At 42.8% G+C, this 14450-nt stretch overlaps 1 protein-coding gene across 3 annotated transcripts in view; it reads left to right on the forward strand.

The window, feature by feature from the left end:
• SRPX (sushi repeat containing protein X-linked) overlaps positions 1–8964 on the forward strand; it is a gene marked incomplete at its 5' end in the record, with an annotated part of 41742 nt that extends 32778 nt beyond the window's left edge. For all 3 annotated transcript variants that reach the window (XM_083855018.1, XM_083855019.1, XM_083855020.1), the window contains 6 exons: positions 1265–1391; positions 3199–3320; positions 3983–4162; positions 4607–4740; positions 6040–6161; positions 8716–8964. In XM_083855018.1, coding sequence (XP_083711144.1) covers positions 1265–1391; positions 3199–3320; positions 3983–4162; positions 4607–4740; positions 6040–6161; positions 8716–8896 — 866 coding nt within the window. In that variant the 3' untranslated portion in view covers positions 8897–8964. The remainder of the gene's footprint in view (positions 1–1264; positions 1392–3198; positions 3321–3982; positions 4163–4606; positions 4741–6039; positions 6162–8715) is intronic.
• Positions 8965–14450: the final 5486 nt, after the last annotated feature.

Genomic DNA, 14450 nt, shown 5'->3' on the forward strand with positions numbered 1-14450 from the left:
TCCTTGGAATTCAAAGCCATCCATTTGTCGACATTACTCTGTAATTAAACTATGTACAGAAATTTACGGTAACTACTTTTGGTTGGGTTTTTTTCATTGCAATGGGCTGATCGTTGTCAGCTCTTCTTACAAAAAGGTGTGTCTTGGTTTGGAAAGACAGATGTCTGCCAGGGAAAGCTGAAGCTTCCCTTGGAATAGAGAATGTAAACCCCCTTCCTCTGAATTACTATAATTTTGAAATTAAGGGGCTTTCAGGCAGAGATATTGGAATAGGAATAACAGTTCTTTACTAGATATTAAAAATAGAAAAAAAAACCAAAACACTGACACAATCAGAGTACAACCTGACACCCTGTTGGTCAGAGTGTTGGTAGCCAATTAAATCCTCCTGGAGTGACAGATGTGGTTCTGTTGGAGCAGAGATGATCCTGTAGAAGGGTGTAGTTTTCTCTGAAGGTCCAGTCCTGGTGAGATGGGTCTGGTCTTCCTCTGGGAATCCAGTGCAAACAGGCTGTCCTGGTGTTCTGAATCTCAGGTTTTATCCTTATAGGAATGCTGGGCTCCTCCCACTGGGTGGAGCATCTCCCAATGGGATGATGTAATTTTATGAGTCATGCAGTGAGACTCAGTGGCCCATTAACAGCAGATATCCCCTGGAGGGAGGATGGGTTAGGGAAGAGATAAAGAACACTGCTCCACCTGGTATTAACAGCTGGCCCATTGACAGAAGGCACCTGCCCTCTCCCCCCTGGAGTTATGAGGAATGGGTTATAGAAGAGATAAGGAAAAAAAACCACCTCCCCATCTGGTTTCAACAGGTGGCAATAGAATACATACTTTTGGTTACATCTTGCATTGCAACCCAAGACAAGGTGAGAAGCAGAGGCTCCAGGCTCCATGTGCCTTGGCTGGGACAAATCACCAAGAGCTTAAAGCATATAGTGTAATAACCAAAAGTAACAAAAACAGAATTTAGAACAATAATACGGCGAAAGCATTGCCAGCAGAAATTTTCCTGATCTGTAAAAATAGAGCATAACAAAAAATACCTAAGGCAGTTGTAAAAAGTCCCTGTTATTTAAGTCAGCTTACATTATTTGCCCCTGACTGCCACACACTGCCCTCTTTAATCAATAGCACTCAAGTATGCTAACGGCTGAGGAGGCCAGCTGGAGGTGGTCTTGGGGAGGGAAGGAGCTGTGAAGAAAATGCAGAGCTCTAGCAGATGCTCCAGTACCCTTTTCTGTGACATTGATTTCACCAGATACTGAACCTCCAAGGATCCAGTGCCCGAGTGTGAAGGAGAAAACTGCAGAGCCCAACAAGTTGACAGCCAGAGTGTTCTGGGACACGCCGGAGGGACGGGACACTGCTGATGGCATTCTGACAGAGTAGGTGAAAGTCTCTCCATGTTTGCATTGTCTCCTTCTTACCCTTCTGTTAGCAATTCAGCAGGCCAGGGACCCTTTTCTCTTTGTTCATCCAAGATGCCTTTTTGTAGCTGTAACATATCACCGCTCTATGAAGAATTGCATGTTTAACTGGCCAAGCTGGCAATTTAGAGGTGAGTTGTTCAAGAACTGGTTATTGTGAGCTGGTGGAATAAACAATAACAGCATTTTGACTGTACCTGTGAAGTTTAGCAAAGCTTCTTTGTTGGTCTCATAATTAACAAGTTTTCTTACACCAAGTTACCTTTTGTACATAACAATGAAAACAGTAGTGCTTTGGAGGTAACAGAAGAGGTAAGTTTGACTGTCTTGAAAAAATCAAGGTGTGTCACAAAATAATATCTGCAATCATCTTTAGGTTTCTTCCTAAGTAGTGCTGGCTGTTTATGTCTCAGGATTCTGCAGTTACCTTTAAAGTAACATTTCTTGTTTGTAACCTTGATGGATTTAAGCATTGTATTTAGACATAACACTTCAAAATTTCTTTGTCAGTTTCTGTGGTTTCAAGTCCCATTTTCCAGAAGAACGGGGTGTATTTCAGGTGGTACTACTGTCTCTGATTTTCCCATTTTTATCATGAAGGATTTAGGTCAATCTATCTGGATTATTGTAATGGTGGGAGCATGGAAAATCTGTTACATAATTACATTAGTGGACTGGTTAAGCTTAAAAGCGCAAAGTTGTTAAGCTTGAAGATGTTTACAGTTTGATGTCAATACAAAAAAAACTAATGAAAGACAATGATATTGCCCTCTGTAATTTAATAATTTCATAAAGAAGAATTCATTACATAATTAAAAACTTAATTGCCATCCAGGTCTGATGTAACAATTTGGTGACGATTAACAACATCAAAAACTACACCTGGTAAAGTAAAAACTTGAAAAATGTCAAAATAAAGAAATTCCTAAGACTGTTTGACAAAGAAACATCTGATAGGGAAAAGATGGGGAATATTCCATGTAGACTTGGTCATATGAGTAACTATTGTCAGCTCAAAAGAGCCAAGCTCTCGATTCAGTGGAAGCTTTTCCATAAATCACATCTCTATTTTTATAAAATATTACTAAACTGTACTTTTTTATAGAGTATGCAATGCTTTTCTTAAATGCGCAGCCCTTCAATTTCAGGGGTACCAAAGCTTTTCCATTATATGGAAACCTCTTTGGTTACATGCTCTCTGCTTCAATATTGAGATTGTTTTATACATCTGAATTCTCCCACCTTGTTTGCGGGACAAGGTAAAATTCCAGGTGAAAATGCTGTGGATCACCACACCCTTCTGCTGTGACACTGAGTCTTGCTTTCTGTTCTATTTCTGTACATGTTACCAGTCACAATTGACAATCATAGGAGCACTTCAGAGCAGCCAGATAGGAACACATCCCCACTGTGAGAGGCTGGAAGTTTTTTAATATTGATTTTTTCTTATGTAAGGAGAAAGAAGCTTGAGTTCCTCTGGGCATGATGGGCTTGGCTACACTATGAATTGTTTTATAGGAAGGGAGCAGACCCTGCCCACTCTATCCCCCTTGTCTCAGCAGGGTGGGCTGTAGGTAGCAAATTTAAATACTCTGGTTGCTGCTGCACATCTTCTTCCTTTGCTTACTCTTAAGTCTTCTGTCCTGCAGGCAGCCAGACCATCTTAGCATGCCACAAACATCCTTCTTCAGGCTTTTACAGCATTGTGAGTAAATAAATACTGGTGAATTTATGAATGTCTGTCCTGTTTTATCTCTTGGTTTAGTGTTATTTTGAAAGGCCTGCCACCTGGGTCACATTTTCCAGAAGGCGACCACAAAATCCAGTATACTGTGTACGACAGAGCTGAAAACAAAGGCACTTGCAAATTTCTTGTTAAAGTCAGAGGTAAGGATGGTGTTTTACCCTGTAAACACAGACACTGATTTGCACCTGGCTTAGTAAGCAATTCGAAAATGTCCTCATTTCTGTATTTATCTGCATATGTCTATGTATATAAACTCCTATGATGATGCTGAAAGGGAGAACACTCTTGCTGAAGACCCTGGGGGCCAGGTTTGCAGCATTCCTGAACATCCAGGAAGAGCTGCTTTGATCAGCTCTGCCTCCAGCTCCACACCCCTTCCCCTCTGCCAGCTTCTCCATGATATGTAGCCTGTTAGCTGCTGAAACGAGGACGTGAAAGCTTTTTTTCAGCTGAGGCTCACATCTCTCAACCAGGGCTGCCCTTTCACAGGTCCAGATGTTAACCTCTGGAGTTGAATATACAGAGCTGATAATAGTTTTCAGCTTCGGCCCTTTTTGCTCCATGACCTTTTGTTACATGCAGACACCTACACATCTGTTTCATTTTACATAAGAGTGAGGGGTGGGGGAGTTCAGGTTGGTTGTTTGGGGTTTTTAAGTGCATGACTAATAATACAGAAAGCAAACAGAAAAATGTCTTTGGTGCTGGTATTCCGCTGACCTGTGCTGCCTTAGTTACAAATGGTGATTCATGCTGGGTCTTTCATTTTGGTTTGGATTTTTTTTTTTTCTCTTGCTCAAAGTCAGGCGCTGTGTGAAGTTAAATGCCCCAGATAATGGCTACATCAAGTGTTCAGGTGATGGAAACAACTATGGTGCTACCTGTGAGTTCTCCTGCATTGGTGGCTATGAGCTGCAAGGAAGCCCAGCTCGGGTCTGCCAGTACAATTTGGGGTGGTCAGGAGTGGAGCCAACCTGTGCACGTAAGTGAGTATTTCACCACTCTACCAGGAGGAATCCAGCACAGTGGTTCTTAGGGCAGTGAGAATTTGGGAAGGGGATGTGTGGTGGAATACGGCTGCAGAGGCAGGAAACTTAACATCTTTTTCTCCCCTGCCAGTTTGCACTTACAGCTGAAGCCTTTGCCACCTTTGATTGCTCTTTTCCAGAGTTTGTTTTAGCTCAAAGCTTTCTACAAAATGTAACATTCTGAAGTCCTTTCATTGTGCAAGCTACAACAGCCTGCAGTAAAATTGCTGGCTTCAATGAGGCCAGCATTTCACCCATGTCTTCTTTATTATTGTTTCTTGTTCTTGTGTTTCTGCTGTCTGACTCTGCCTCTAGAAATAGATCTGTTTTCAGTATGCTCTATAACTTTTGTTATGGAGCATAAACAAAACTTTTTTTTGTTTTGAATTTTATTCCAGCCATGAATATTAATGTGAATGTGAGGACTGCAGCTGCACTTCTGGATCAATTTTATGAGAAGCGGAGACTGCTAATTATTTCAACTCCCACTGCAGCTAACTTCTTCTACAGAATGCAGCTGGGGATGCTGCAGGTAAAACACATTTAAGGGGGATGTGCAACTATTTTTTTTCTTTAAAGAAGGACACAAGAGGACAAGCTCCACTTTAATGTAAATCTATGAACTTCAGCTGTTATAATGTAGCCACTGGAAGATCTGGCTGAAGCAGGTTCCAGATTCATCCTTTTCAAAGGGGTTTGAGTTGAAATATCCCCCTAGCCCTTAACTCAGCTCCATTCTGGATTGTGCTGCCTCTGTCACTGAATCCCAGGCAGTTCTGGCCCTTCCATTCTCCCCAGATTAATTTAAGTCGTGTTCAATAATAATTCCCTATCTCAGCTGCTAAAAAAGTTTTAACAAAACCTCAAACCCAATCCTCCAGCTCTTAAGCAGCTCATGCAGACCAGGCTTACAGAATTTGCAGCTACAACACAAGGAAGTGTGCATAGCTTCTGAAATAAAAAGTGCACCAGCAAACAAAGCACCAGAGACACAGCACAGAAATTATCCAGAGTGCTGGAATTAACACTGGGGTCTTTTGTTCCAAAAAACCCAAAACACCTGATAATTTTCCTTTCTATGTGTTGTAAGTGTGATGCCCCTGTTGGCTTTTTGCTAGACTTCGGGATAGATCTCCAAAATGTATCTGTGTCCTCAGGGAAATGAGGGAAAGGAACCAGTCCTGTATTCTTTCACAGCTACAAGTGCTTCTGTCTTGTTTTTTCTTCTCACAGGTTGTACCAAAATGCAGTATAAGTAATCATTGAGATATGAATGTGATGATGTTTTTAATTGCTATCTTAAATTACAGTAGTATTTAAAGAAAAAGAAACAAAGCAGCTCCTTTTCCCTATTGGATAAACTTGGCAAGAAAATTCAATCTATTGATCAAACTGAATTTAACGGCTATAGTACATTTTCCACTTCTTGGCAGTGGGCAAATGAGTTGGCATGGATGAACTTTCTGCAGTCAAGTTCTGTTTCACATAATTTGCTTTGATTGCCAAATTAGATTATTGCTACATTGCTTAAGATCCTGGCATCTTTTCATATAACTACAGAGACAAGTGGATATTTCTCCTAGGTGATCCCTGTGTGTTGGTTTTCTTAAGAGTATCTGAGAATCTGTTAGTTAACCTTCCCTGAAGTCACAAATCTCCAGTTCTTTGCCATGAGAATTTGAATGTTTGCAAAATCTGCTCTCAAATCAGTTTAAAACAGTTAACTAATTTGAAAAGAGGGGACTCTGTGAACACTTGCTGCACACTCAAAACGTGGCCCTGTTCTCTCAGGGATAACCAACACCCCTCTTTCTCCTCTTAACCCTTGCAGCCAGCACAGTGTGGGTTAGACCTGCGACACGTCACCATGGTGGAGTTGGTTGGTGTCTTCCCAGCACTGATAGGAAGAATAGGAGTGAAGCTGCTGCCCCCATCACTTGCCCTGCAGCTCAGGTAAAGGAAGCTCTCACTGCTCTTGTGTTTGCACCTTATGCTACAAGCTGCATTGCTTTGGATCCCTGCACCTTACTCTCCAAGTACACATATTCTACACCAATGTACACAGCTAGACACTGGAAAGAAGATATTGGTGAACATACTTCAGCATTTATTTGTTCTCTGTGTAATAGTGATGCTTTGGAAGGCTGACCTGAAACAGAGACAGGACAGAGCTAGAGAACAAATTAGGTATTTATTGAAAGGCCTTTAGGATCCACCTTGGGCAGGACAGGAGCCTGACCAAGGCTGCATCCAGGGTCCACTACTAATAGTCACACAAAATGACTGACAGATCATGAGGTCTTACATTTTTATGAGTTTTGGTTCATTTGCATGTTGGGGTTTAATTGTCCAGTTACAGCTTCGGGTTATGAGGTCCCATCCTTCTTGTTCCTCCCTTCAGTCCACCATTGTTTGTGCTGTTGGGCCTGAAAGTTGTCCTTGGTTCTCAGCAGGAAAAGGATGTGTTTTGTCTCCCTACTCTGTGAAGAGAGTTTACTCGACTTAATATGAGGCCCAGAGCTACAGCCCTAGGCAACACAGAATCTGAAAATATGAAAGCTAAAGCTTAATGCATCAATAGCTACAGCAAATTAAAACACAATTAACAAATTTATTTAATTATATATTTAATATGGCTATGTTCATAGGCATGTAAGTCTATATTTTTGGGTGCTACCTACCATTGAAAACACTTCATATACAAATGGATATACAAATATATGCCCCTTTGCTGCTTTGCAAGGACAGCCCCAAATGGCAGAGACAGCCCATCCTCTGCACCAGGGCTGCTGGTGGTTGTGGCCAGGCCTAAAGGGGAGGCAGTGAAAGGGGAAACTTTGAACTCCCACATGTAGGATTGAGATGGGCAGTATTTCAAAGAGGAAATTATCTCAGCCTCCCCAGCCTGACTGCAGCATCAGCAGTTTTACTGAGGTGCCTAAACTGTTTTGACTTGGGTTTAGACTGGCAGAGGATTGGTTTTCACTTCAAAGGGAAGCTTCAAGTGCCAGCAATTTCTAGGGACTGGAAAAAAAAAAAAAAAAAAGCCAAAAGTGATGGCCTCATTGGCAGGAAAAGAAAGAGTTGTTTAGAAAAAAGTCAAGGAGCATTTTAGGCAACATAATCTATGAGATGCCTGAGGAAAGGGAGTAAGTTTTAATTGGACACAATGAAAAGTTGCTGACACATCAGAGAGGGGATTTTTTTAAATTATTTAAGAAACCCTGTTCTCAATAATAGAAAAAGGAGAGCACAGAAACACTTTTGTTTTTAATACTTTTACTAAAGTTGACATGGTTTTCTTGTGGCTCTGTAGAAAATAATGAGCTCTCTTAACACTTCATTCCCTGATCCCCTGCAACTTTTAATGAAGCTACATTTCAGAAATTGGTGTAGTATGACATGCCCTGCACTCAGTGAAAGTTAGTTTTCCATTGACTTTTTTCTTTGTTGTTGCTTAGTGTGTGAATTACAGCTTCCAGTTCTGCAAGGTGCTCAAATCAATATAAAATGCACTCTTAAGAATAAAGGTGTTGTCCGGAATTGACATTTCAGTAAGCTAATGAGCACAGGTACCCCAGGTAAAACTCTGGGAAGCACAGTTTAGCATTTGGAGCTTTAGGAACATTTTTTTCTTAGGTGATATATGGCACAAGATAAATGTAGTTTTCTGTCACCATTGCTTAGCTTTAATCTTTATTTTAGTTTGAATTTAATGGCCAAGCTCCCTAATTGCAACAAGACTATGCCTTGAGCACTCAGACTTGCTATAGGAGGCTGAGGAACGCAAATTTTGGTTCTTCACACCTTTCCAAAATCTCCCCAAGACTCTTCTTCGTGGCAGCTTTCTCTCATTCTCTCATGGCTGCCTGAATTTATTTACCCCACACTAATAATGTTGACTGATTGCATATCTAAGGATTTTCTAGTACATTACTCCTTCAAGCAGAAGATTAACGAAGCACCACAGATAAACTTTTGTTACTTGTGTAGCTTTTGCTACTTGACGAACTTAAATGACCACTTCCACCACTTTGGAAGAAGGACTCCTCCATGATTAGCTGTGGCTTTTTTTCTTCTAAAATTAGAGTCAGGGATGATGGTTATTATTAGGAAGCAGTGAAAGCAGACTCCAGTATTTTTGTCCTGCTTTTTCTTACTGTGATTTTTATACCAAGGAAAAGTCAAGAAATGGAAGCCAAGAAAGGGGATAGTCTTACTTGTAACTCAGTCTTCATCACAAGGGTTTTCTTTAGGCAATATCCATACTGCCTTTTTTGTCTAACCTTGTATCACTCTTGTGCCAGCAGTGAGTACTGACAGAGAACACTGCCCCAGAGCAGAGGCAGAGCCTGCGGCACAAGCAGCACCTGCTCTTTACCTGGCTCCTTGTTAATGCTGAAATCAGCTGGACTCTGTGTAGCCCCTGTGACCATCCCCACCTTCCTCTGCTCAGACTCCAGGGGCTGGTGCTGCCCTTTAACAAAACCAGTTCCTTATTTTGCAGGCTGCTGCTGAGGATCCCCCACTACAGCTTCAACATCGTGGTGATGGACAAGCACGGCATGGACAAGGAGCGCTACCCTTTCCCAGCAACACCAGCTGAGCTCTTTGCCCTGATTGACAAATTCCCCTTGAGAAAAGATGAGATGAAACTGCAAGCAGAAATTGGTCAGTCATGTCCCTAACTTAGCATTTCAGGGCCTGCAGTTGTCGGTGCATTTTTTTTTTTAAATCCACATAATTCTCCCCTTGGTGCTACAAAAACATGGCTTTTGAAATCACTGATGGGATTTTTTTGTGTGTATTGGTAAATCTATCCAGCCATGTAGGTGCTTTGCATGGAAGGGTGCACAATGCTCTTTTGTACTTTCAGTCATCTTTAGATCATAGAATGGCCTGGGTTGGAAGTGACTTTAAAAGTCACCGAGTTCCAACCCTGCTGCCATGGACAGCGACACCTTCACTAGATCAGGTTGCTCATAGCCCGATCCAGCCTGGCCTTGAACACAGCCAGGGATAGGACATCCACAGCTTCTCTGGGCAACCTGTGCCAGTGCCTCTCTACCCTCACAGTGAAGAATTTTTCCCAAAAATCTAATCTGAACCTGTTCTCTTACGAGTTGAAGCCATTCTCCTTTGTCTCTCACTCCAGACTCTTGTGAAAAATCCCTCTCCATCTTTCTTGTAGGCTCTGTTCAGGGGCTGGAAGGCCACAATTAGGTCACCCCTAAGCCTTCTCTTTTCCAGGCTGAACAATCCCCATCCTCTCAGCCTTTCCTCACAGGAGAGGTGCTCTATCCCTCTGCTCCTCTGGTTGGCCTTCTCTGGACTTGCTCTGACAGGTTGATGTCCCTCCTTCTGATGGGGACCCCACAGCTGGATGAATGTGGATGTAGGATTTACTACCTAATGGAATTTCTTGTACAGAGAGTGAAGAACTGAGACACGTTTCTGGGATTTTATTTTGGATTTTTCATTCAGTGTAAAATTGGGGTTTCTTTCTCTACTGTTTATAATTCTTTTTATTAATAAAATATTGTTTTGCAAACAGATGGTTGTCTAAAATTCCTCTTGGGGGCTAAAGGTGGTCAATGGATGAAAAAGTTGGTTCAAAATACCTTTCTGCAAACCATTATAAAAGACATTAGCCTCACATTGAAAGTGTACAAGGAACCCACTGGTACCTTTTAGTTCCACTAAAAAAGTGTCAATCACAGACAAAAAGCATAAGCCAAAGGCAACACGAGCATCGATTTTCAGCAGCAGCAAGGAGAAAATTGGTGATAACAGGAGCATGGAAGTCATTGCCACAGGGAATATGATGAAGGAGCAGTGATCAGTGTAGAGGATGGGCAGTAATTACTGAGGCCCATGTACTGCAATTCTTAATAGGAACATATGCTCTTACCTGCTACACTTCTGCTTCTGGCTTTTAATGTCCAACACTCTGGGAGTAGCAGACTTTTTTCCCCCTCTTTTCACCTTGGAGACAGACCAGGCTATTGATTTGATGGCAGGGAAATACTACTGCAGGGAAACATCATCAAGGATTTGTCACTTCTAGAACTGTGAAAATACTTGTTTGCAAGTCATCACTTTGAAATTAACAAAAAGCGTTCCCTGTTTAATAAAAAAATATCAGGAGGCAATCAAAACAGGAAAAAAAATAATTTGTTTTATTGCAGCCCACAGTCTTGACAATCCATTGCAAAGAATACACATGAAGAATACAAGTATCAGAGGAGTGAAAACTGAGTTACAGTTTGGATGCCTGTACACAGGGTTTGATGGATAATTTGACTGTGTGAACAAGCACTCCAGCATCTGTGATGTTCATTCTTGCCCCTCAAGAGCACAATTTTTTTTCAGCCAAATGCTTGTTTCACTTTGACCATAAGGTAAAGTTTTAAATTTTTCAGTGGTGTCAGCAGAAGAACAGTTTTACCAGCATCTTTAAACCAATCCTTACCAGAATTTGATCTCTCATATCCTCAGAAATAATAAAAGAAAAAGGGAAGAAAAATCTTTTAAAAAGATTGGTCCTGCAAGTGAATTAATGAGGGAGTGGATGTGAAGAGAGGTAAGTCAGGCTTGACACCAGCTAGCAAAAGCTAATTTGTGGGCTGGAGTGTGACAGCACCAAGGAGGAGCTGTGTGGGGGTAGCCCGTGTCTTCTGAGCAGGATGATCTGCTTCCCAGGGTGAGGAGAGTGTTGCTGAACACCCAAGGGCAGCTATGAAAGCACAGCTTGGCCCTGCAGTGATGGTACCAAAGGCCAGGAAGATCAGGATACACCCTGAACTCGGCAAGTGGTGGTGCCAGGTTTGCCAGGATGAGCAGCTGAGGGTCAGGGAAGCCCTGGGCTTTCCAAGTGTTGCTGAGCAAGTGGCAATTGCAGGATTGGTGACAAAAATCACAGAAACACAATTTCCCTTCCAGACCTGACCAAACAAACAATAAAGTAAGTGCTGAACCCACTGTAAAGGAGCAAGGACAGTAAGAGCCTGTGGGGTGGTGAACACAGCTGTACCCCAAGCTGCCTTCTCTCTGCTGCCTAACTGCAGTCAGGGGTTAAGGAAATCAGGGCTGGGCACACCAAGGACATGGTGCTGTGAAAGGAGACAAGGGCTGGAGCACCTCTCCTGTGGAGACAGGCTGAGAGCACTGGGGCTGTTCAGCCTGGGGAAGAGAAGGCTCCAGGGAGACCTTAGAGCAGCCTAAAGGGGCTACGAGAGCTGGAGAGGGATTTTCAGAAGGGCAAGCAGTGATAGAACAGGCCTTAAGCTGAAGGAGGACAGGTTTAGATTAGATGTTAGGCAGAAATTCTGAGGGTGATGAGGGCCAGGTGTTCAGGGCCAGGTTGGGTGGGGCTCTCTGGAGCATGGCTGGTGGAAGATTCCCTGCCCACAGCAGGGAGATTGGAACAAGATGATCTCTAGGGTTCCTTCCAACCCAAACATTCTGTGACTCTGCATGTGAAACAGAGGCAGCCCAAGGACACATCCATACACAGTCTGCTGTGGCCCCAGTTCTCTGGCTCAGGTTCTAAGCATGCACATGCTTACAGCATGAATCACAGGTGGACAAGTTTAGGGTTTTTTTCCCCTCACTTTTCTCACTGAAAAAGGAGAGCAACTGATTTCTAATGATTAAAAATCTATTACAAAAATAAAAATCTCAGATGGGTCTGATTTTTCTCCTATATTGCTGCAATTCCAGTCTGCTGCTGCTCCATTTTGATTTAGGTACAGAGTCAGTGTATCCAGTCATCTTTCACAACTGGATGAACAGGAGCAGGGCTTTACAATTGCTACAATCAGTGAAGTGATTGCAATCACCAGGCTGTTACAGGAAATTGAATTAAGTGGAAGAGAGTGCATGAGTGATTGGATTACTAGTTATATTCTGCACAGAACATCTATTAAAATCCTGTGATTAAGAAAAGCTGTTCCTGATTAGTAATAAAAGGTTTCTGGCAGTTTCTGTTGTACATTTTTGTGGGGAACAGTGAAAAAATCCATGTCCCATCTCTTGCTTTGGAGTCACATCAGCCTGCATGTATGGTATGCAGGGATTTGGTAGAGTGGCCTTTTGGGAGTATTTGAACAAGGGATTTAGTATTTCTGGCTTTAGCCCAGCATTTATATATGCAAATATATTCCAGTAACTCATCCTGTACGCTTCTGGTCCCAGAAAAGTAACACTGCATAAGCAAGGTTCAGTATTTACACCAGTGCACTTTTTCTATTAAAGGTTTCACAGAAAATTCTCCTCCCTCAAAGTTACACTGGCTGGAGTCTCTTTTGTACTACCAACACAGCTCTTCTTGCCATAGCCCTAATCCTACCACTGTCAAAATGCAAATCCTGTTGAAAACACGAATATTAGACCTGCCATAATTCTTATCCTTTCCATCCCACCTCCAGGCTGTTCATTGCAGGAGATGTGACACATCACAGTGTGAGGATACAGTCATGGGCTGGAGGTTCCTACATCAACCTGGAGGTTCTGAGTATGAACCAGAAGACTTCAATTATTTTAGATGAGAAAAAAATTACTGTTCCTGACATGCAGCATCTTTTACAAACAAAACGATTGAGATAAATTGTAGGAGGCAGCAGTTTCTCAGCAAAAAACAATTTTGTAAACAGCTCGATTTTCCCCAGATTCTATCCGATAATCCACCTAATTAGAGGAGAACAGTCCCTGCTGTCAAACATCTCTACAGCTACAGAAGAGAGACAAAATTTGAAGTTGCACATCCCTATTCTTGAATTTCAAAGCCCTCTGGGACAGCAAGTGTTGTGTTTTAATGAAAACAGCAATGATCCTTTACAGCTCTGCACTAAACGACCACAAGATGGGACTTCATTACAGCTCAGTACTTACATAAGAGCATGAGTCAGACTGCATCACATAATTAATGAAAATGCAGAGGCTAAAGAGTAACCTGGAGTATATTTGAATATTCTTATGATCACAACCCACATTTTTAATGGAGGTGAGGGAATCATAGAGCTCAGGCTGTGCAATCTCAGTGCTTGATTGCTCCCAGCCACTCACCACAGTCTCTGTTCCTGCTGTACATCCACAGGAAGCAAAAAGGGAGCTGGTGCTTCACACTGTCAGAAGCTGGCACAGCTCCTCTTGGCCGTGTACCTGCTGCCCATTTCTCTCTCTCCATTTATGGCTGGAGGGTATTTTTATGGCTATTCTCTTGATGAAGAGAAGAGTGGGAAACCACCTTCAGGTGCTGGAAGGCAGAGGGCAACAAGGCTGCCTGGGCTAGAGGAGCCAGTGAGGACATGGGCAGCTGATGAGAGCACTTGCATTTTTCCTCTGGCCTCTTTCCAGCAGTGACCCAGCTGCTGCATGCTCTGGAAACACAGAGGGAACAAATGGGAATGCCAGTGTCCATGCACAATGTGCTAGTGCATTTCTTGTCACCAACATGTGTCTCCCGTTGCCACCCACACAGCCAGAAAGCAACCAAACCCTGAATTTCAATAATTACTATGGCCCATACTTCAAATTTACCAGGTGAATTTGTCATCTATGACCTCAGAGAGAAGGGGAGGAGGAACTACAGTTCAGCTGTACAGGAGTGACAGAGGTGTCTTCCAGACCCTCAGACAAGTCTTTGAGTACAGCCCTGAGAAAAGGTACAGAGAGCAGAGAAATGGCAGGAGGGCTCTTCCCCTACCTGCAGCTGCCTTCCAGTTTTTGGGTGTCTGACCTGTCCATAAAGGCCAGAACCAGGACAGGGATGAGCTAGACAAGAGTGGTGTGAGGGCAAAAGACCTTGTGCCCGAAGCACACTTAGAGACCCCTGAGCCCTGCTGAGCTGGTCTCCCCTTAGCCTGGGCACAGGAACTGAGCCAGGCTTTCAGATGCTCCAAAGGGAGCAGAGGCAGCACAAGCCCAAGCCAAGAGCCAAGAGCAGGGTTTGCCTCCATTCTCACTGGGAAGGCACAGCAAGACACAAAATCCCAGGGAATTGGAGAACCACAACGAGATGTAAGAGAGCCCTCAGGTCTGAGCTAAGCTGAAGTGAACATGACTCTGCTGAAAGTCTAAATTGAGGGGTTGAATTCTTGTTGATTATAATAATAATAATAATAATAGAATTCAGGACCAGAAATTACAGAAAATATGCATTTCGAACATACCTGGATTTTCAGGTGGGCAGGACCTTGAACTAGGGAAGAGGCAGGAAATTCAGAGATGGAGGGGAGGACC

Source organism: Zosterops lateralis (assembly GCF_965231275.1).
Source record: "Zosterops lateralis genome assembly, chromosome: 2".
NCBI lineage: Eukaryota > Metazoa > Chordata > Aves > Passeriformes > Zosteropidae > Zosterops > Zosterops lateralis.